At 45.5% G+C, this 6992-nt stretch overlaps 1 protein-coding gene across 1 annotated transcript in view; it reads left to right on the plus strand.

Moving 5' to 3' along the window:
- The window catches only part of FAT2 (FAT atypical cadherin 2), a 64323-nt gene that overhangs the window by 28261 nt on the left and 29070 nt on the right, over positions 1-6992 (plus strand). Inside the window, exons 10-12 of the mRNA XM_023515043.1 lie at positions 1341-1537; positions 3923-4076; positions 6074-6307. Coding sequence (XP_023370811.1) covers positions 1341-1537; positions 3923-4076; positions 6074-6307 — 585 coding nt within the window. The remainder of the gene's footprint in view (positions 1-1340; positions 1538-3922; positions 4077-6073; positions 6308-6992) is intronic.

Genomic DNA, 6992 nt, shown 5'->3' on the forward strand with positions numbered 1-6992 from the left:
AAAGAAAGAAAGAAAAGAAAAGTGTATGTTTAGGACAAGTTGTGGACAATAGAAAATGCTTCTTATTCAATTACAAAACTGTTAGAGAGATAGCACTTCCTTACATATGTATGATTCTAGCTCAATCCTCTCATTTTACATATGGAGAAACCGAGGCCCAGATAGGGGAAGAATTTCAACCAAGGTTACACTTTGAGCTTGTGTCAGGGATCGGATTAAAACCATACCCTATAAGCCACTTTCCTCAGTAGATACCTATTGTAGAACTAAATTAACCCACTCCTATCCAATGGCTAGCCCAACCAACCAGTGGCCACGAGGGAGTTCTTTACTTTGCAGTGGCCTTTACCCCATCCCCAGGTGCCCTGTCATTCCATTCCCATAAAACATGGCTCCTTCTGCTATCACAGCTGCCCAGAGGAAAGTTGCTGAGCCTGAAATTCCAACCATGAACCAGAGACTCCTGAAGATAGACAAGATCAGAGCTGCTTAATACTCAGAGTCTTTTTTTAAGAGACAGAGTTTTATTTTGTCACCCTCGGCAGAGTGCTATGGCATCACAGCTCACAGTAACCTCTAGCTCTTGGGCTTAGGTGATTCTCTTGCCTCAGCTTCCCGAGTAGCTGGGACTACAGGCACCCACCACAATGCCAGGCTAAATACTCAGAGTCTTAGAAAAATAAATCTTACCATGTTATAAAACCAGACTCTTGAAAACACAAAAGTCCTAAAATTCCAAAATAATATTATAGAATAATAAATGTCAATACATTATCAACTCTTAAAATAGTTGTCTTGGCATTCTGAATCTTAAAATCTCAGGATGAGAAACCCACCTTCCCACACTCTTGGCAGTGATCAAGGAGAGAAAGAGGACTTACAAGCAAACCTGGTGCTCCTACGGGACCTCCACTTGGCCCCTGTCCTTAGTGGTAAAATAAAACCTAGGCATGTTTAGTGTTGTTGATCACTTCTCACCCCTCCACTGGTGAACAGATATCCATGTTAGAAATATCTTGTATAGTACTGAAAATTGCTTCCCTTTAACTTTCCCCAATGCCTTCCGGGCCACAAAAATAAAAACCCTACCCCTTACCCATATATTTTGGAGTGGAGCTTGTCACAGTGATTACTTCATTTAATAGAAGGACTTCAAAGTCAGAATAGGCTTCATAACACCAAAAAACTGACTCAGGGTTTAGACTCATGGGTTCCTAGTTAACAGAGATGTTTGCCTTTCCCAGCAATTCTTAGAGAAGTGTCAGGGGGCAGCCACCCTAAGACACAAAGCCTGGTTCATTCCCATTGCTTATTGTCTGAAAACTCTGCCCATTTCTTAGAGGGAGACCCCCTAGGCCAGTTTGGTATCAGCCAAGTTGGGGATGAGTGGAGAATTTCCTCAAGGAAGACCCTGGACCGCGAGCACACAGCCAAGTACCTGCTCAGAATCACAGCATCTGATGGCAAATTCCAGGCTTCGGTCACTGTGGAGATCTTTGTCCTGGATGTCAATGACAATAGCCCACAGTGTTCACAGGTGAGAGCCTAGTGAGGAGTGGGATGGGAAGTGGAGATAAGCAAGGTAGAGTGAGGGGCAGGAGAAAGGAGTGGCCCCAGGGTGTCAGCTCTGAGGCCGGTCATCACTGACCTCTCCTGCCCCTCCACACCAGCCCCAGCTGGCTTCAGACTACTGCCCTGAGGGGAGGAACAATTTTAAGTAATTTTTTGACTCCCTACAGGGATATGCCAAGCTGTTCAGGAATCATGGTTCCAATCTCTCTTGCTACATTCTCTGCAAATGGCCACATCTTCACAAAATATATCCAGAAATAAAGTGCCATATGCATTCTCCAAATACAGTGTGCCATGCCCAGCAGGCACCCCTCCAGTGCTCAGCTTGTTGACTTGGCTCACTGTTATCAAACACGTTCACAGGACCTGCCTGCAGACACACCCCTCCCCCATCCTGTATAGGCATACCCCCATCTGCTTGGGTAATACAGCCCAATGCAGATGCCCTCCTTCCACTTATACACAGACACAAACATGCAGACAGGGCAGGCACAGCTGGTCAAGCATCCTTTCCTGAGGACCTCATGTAATTCAATTTGGAATTTTCCATAGGAGCAAATGTTGAGTGGTATGTGTGTATTCGGAGAAGAACTGTGTTCTTAGAGGGCATAAACCCGTAGCCATTTTCATTGAGCTTTGCTTTTAAACATACTTTTTTAAAACACAGTCACAGTAATTTTTAACTTTGGGAGAATTTGCACTATTGCAAAGTTTGCAGATAAATTTTATAACATCTCAAACTAGCATAATTCATATTATATTTAATATACGATCCAGCCATTCAGCATATACATGTAAATGCACACTTATACATACTCACAGGTATAAACATATGAGGTCAGACAATTAAGTTCATGAACCCATCCCAGAAACATACCTCATTGCTACATACCTCATTGCTAAATGTCGCTAAGGTCACCTTCAGTGTCCTCCCCTTGGGAAGCTATGCACTGACTCCTGTACCTAGTCCACCCTCCAAAGCAATTTTAGAAATCTTTTTCTGGAATGTCTATCAGAGCTGTCATCATACGATGTTGGACAATTAAGTTTGAGAACTCATTCTAGAAAAAGGGCTTTGATGGGTGAACTAGGCCCTGGCATTGGTGTATAGCTTCCCAATGGGTACTTTGAAGGTGACTGTAGTGATAGTGAGCAAGGAGGCATGTAGCACTTTTTCTGGAATGACTTTGTGAACTTAATTGTCAGATCTTGTACATAAAAGATCATCTACAACCCTATATACATAGTCAAATACCTATACACACATGCGTATATACCTACATACCTCCTACATTCATGCATATATGCATCCACAGATGCAAATGTACATATGTCATTCATACAGACACACTTATATCTGCATCTGTGTATGGACTGTGACTTATTTGCATATGCATATTTGCACATAGACCCTTCATCACATAAATACATAAATCCCATCACCTTTTCTTCCTCTGCTTTTATACATGCCAGTAACATAAAAGCATAGTAAAAACAGAGAGAGCCTGCCCTCAGAAGGGCAGCCTTTTGGGGGAGAATGAAGGCCACCTTCTTTCTCTTTCCCTTCGGCCATCCTTACAAGCAGCCTCCATCTTCCCCAGACTGGGAGAGGCTTGGACCTGGCTCACCCTGGCCTTCCTAGGAAAGGTCCATAGCATCATGAGAGCCTGGGTAAAGAGGCCTGGGGCGTCAGCTCCACACAGCCACCTGGCACAAAGCTTTCCCCCAGAGCAGGCATGAGGTCTACATTTGCCCACACCCTGCAGTAGTAGAAATCAGATGTGTGGAAGTCGGGCCAAGAGCCAGCCACTGAAGGGAAACTGAGTTCTCGGGATCTCCAGCCTTTCCCCTGTACCACAGCCCAGCGAAGTACCATGTCTCAAAGGCCAAGAGTCTGTCTTGGAGGTGTGGACATGTCCAGGGACAGCATGGCCTCCCCACAGAGGTAGGGCATGGCCTAGAGTGGCTTGACCTGACACCCTGTGGTGTCCAAGCCATCTTACCCACCTCATCTGGCAGCGGCAAGAAGGCCCCGTGGAGGGGGCTGTAGCAGGTCCTTTTAGCTCGGGGTGTGGGCTTTGGGATGGTGGAACTCACTTCCTGCTCATTCTCCCTCTTCTGACTTGTCCTTTTGTCATTCTCTCCTTGTTTTTAATCCCCGTGTTCTTTGCATATTTCATCCTATTCTATTTCCCTCAGTTGCCTCCCTCCTTCTCTCTGCTTCTCTCTCTGTCTCTCCACTTCCAGTCTCTCCCTCTCTCTGTTTCTGTCCCCCTTTCTCTGTCTTTCTGCTTCTCTCTGGATTTAGGTGCAGCTCCCACAATCTCCCTCTTTGTCCTTCTGTCTCCAGCTTCTCTATACTGGCAAGGTCCGTGAAGATGTATTTCCAGGACACTTAATTTTGAAGGTTTTTGCCACGGACTTGGACACTGACACCAATGGTCAGATTACATACTCTCTGCATGGCCCTGGGGCACAAGAATTCAAGCTGGATCCTCATACAGGTAGGTTTACTGAGCTGCAGGATCAGCCAAGAACTTACTTGCTGAATACCGAACGCTTGGTGCTGTAATAAGCTCCTTGGACAAGCAGCAATTCACTTATCTATTCGTCCATCCATCAGCAAACATATATTGGCACTATTTGCCAAGCATTCTACCAGATGCTGGGGACATAATCAATAGATGAGTAAGACAAGATCTGGATATTTGCAGTCTAGTGGGAAATGGAATCATTGAGCCGGTGGTTTGAAGCATGCTGAGTTAAGAAATGCAGGGGGCTATGGAGATTAATTTTATTCTTTTTCTTTTTTTAACCCAGCTGACACCTTGGCCTTCCTTCCTTCCTCCTCTTCTGTTCCTATGTTGGTATTTGACAGCAGAACTTGATGTGGGCTGGGGAATGGGGTTAAGTAAAGCTTCCCTAAGGAAATGCCATTTTGTGTGGGACTTGAGGACACAGAGTATTTTATACCATGTAAGGGAGTGGTAGGAGAGGGCATTCGAGGCAGAAAGAAAATTTATACATGGACACTGTTTGGGGAAAGAGTATGCACATCTGAGGATCTGACAGAGGGCCAGAAATTGGTGCCCAGAAAGGGAGGAAAGAGAGCAAAGGATGAGGCCCTGGGCCAGGCAGGACCAAGTCCCACCTTTAGCCATGGAGGATTTAGGCAGGTGAGTTTCATGGTCAAAGACATGATCTCAAGGTATCTAGGCTGCAAACTGGGGATAAAACCTCACAGGACTGTGGTAAGGCTCACAAGTGATAAAGCAGATGGAGGCCCAGGCCAGGTCTGGTGTGTAGTTAACAGCCCAGCAGATGGAGTTGCTGTTGCCACTGTTACTAGTTAGTTAGGGGACAGAGCGGAGAGTGGAAGCAGAGGGCCCTGCAGGCCAGGCTGCAAATCCCCAGGGGAGGCTGGTCTGTGAGCACCCAGAAGAGCAGCCCATCCACCAGGGTGGGATTCCTACCCTGCTGCCGTAGGGGCAAGTGTGTGGGTGGGCAGCACAGAAGGCCCAGGCCACAAGGGCCAGTGCTAACCCTTGGCTTGGATCCAGTGGCTCAGAGCATAACTTGGAGATTCCCAAGCTGGCAGGGGAGAGTGGAGTCCCAGGCAGCTGTCTGGGTGGATAGGAAGGAGACAACTTTGTCCTTCCTGACCCCAGCGCGGGCGTGCTGAGCAACCCACGCAGGTTACCTAATCTTTCTCTGCTGCTATTTGTTCAGCTGCAAGATAATCAGTGAGGACTTTAAAAAAACTGGGCATTTTTTTTCTGAATATGGAAATATATGGTCATGGTATAACATTCAAAGAATGTGGGTATGTGTTATGCAGAGACTGCAAAGTCTGCATAATTACCCCTTCCCCCAAAGACAAGAACTCTTGGCGTGTGTTCTGTCTGACTGACTTTCTATGCATCTCTAAAATCTCTATATAATTATTTCATGAAAATGCAATGCTACTGTGTAGCTCGCTTTTCTTCACTTAGCCATATTTTGAAACTCCATCATAATTCATTTTTAATTATGTGGTATTTTACTGCATTTTAACCAGTCCCTTTTTGAAAGACAAATAGGATGACTCCAGTATGTTGCTATTATAAACAACGCTTCAAAGACTATCCTTATATATATATTTTTTAATCTTTGAGTTATTCCGTAAGAGAGATATGTATTCCTGAAGTGAAACTATAAGCCAGAGGATAAGCCCATTTTATATGCTGTTAGAAATTTTCTAATTGCCCTTTAAAAATGTTGTGCCTATTTGTAGCTTGTTGGTGATCTTGAACTGGTGATGGTGGTGATTGGAGTGTTGGGGAGAATTAATGGGTGGGTGGGTATAGGGGGATACAGGCTGAGATTTTTCTGGCTGCAGTGTCTTCTTCTTGCTGTGACAAAACTCTGTGTAGCTCGATTTGTCTCCTGTAGCTTTCTAGGGGGCACATGCTAGGATAATGTCCCCCAAAGAAAGCTCAGCTTTTGTTATTTCTCCCAACAGGGGAGCTGACCACCCTCACAGCCCTAGACCGTGAGAGGAAGGATGTGTACAGCCTTATTGCCAAGGCAACAGATGGAGGTGGCCGCTCGTGCCAGGCAGATGTGACTCTTCATGTGGAAGATGTGAATGACAACGCCCCACGGTTCTTCCCTAGCCACTGTGCTGTGGCCGTCTTTGACAACACCACGGTTAAGACCCCGGTGGCTGTGGTATTTGCCCGGGATCCTGACCAAGGTGAGTCTGAGAAGCACTGGAGGCCACTGCCCTGTTCTGCTATTAGCTGCTGGGTTACTTTGGGCAAGGGTCTGGCTCTCTCTGTGTCTCTGTGGGACTAGCAAGGACTGTGCCTCCTTGTTAAGCCAGTGGTCACTTTAGAGTGGAAAATATTTGCCCACAAACTGCATACCTAAGCCCTGTGTGCCAAATGATTTTAGCAGCGTTTGGAGGCGGGCACAAGGCATTTCAACCTCATGGTTTCTCCCCTGCCACTTAGACCTGGGGACCTTTCAATACTGCCATTTAATTTCCAGGTTATTTTGAACACAAACAATAATAAATATTCCAGTCAGAATTATCCAGCTTTGATTAATTGGCCACAGGGAAGAAGCTTTTTGGCACAAACCCCATTAAGCCTATTAAATTACTTGATTAGGCTCATGCCACTAATCGCAGCACCACGGGAGCCCAGGGAGGCTGCAGTGAGCTATGATGATGCCACTGCACTCTAGGCTGAGGGACAGAAAGAGACCCTGTCTCTAAATTAATTAATTAATTTTTTGATCAATTTTCTGTATGGTGAAGTTGAACCATTTTCAAAATTGTACATTTTCATTTTGAGGATATTATTTTCACGGGTTTCTTTTGACCCACAGGCGCCGCCCTCATGGGTTTCTTTTCTTTTCTTCTTTTTTTTTTTTTT

The sequence above is a fragment of the Otolemur garnettii genome, unplaced genomic scaffold (genome assembly GCF_000181295.1).
Source record: "Otolemur garnettii isolate 467f Iridium unplaced genomic scaffold, OtoGar3 scaffold00003, whole genome shotgun sequence".
NCBI lineage: Eukaryota > Metazoa > Chordata > Mammalia > Primates > Galagidae > Otolemur > Otolemur garnettii.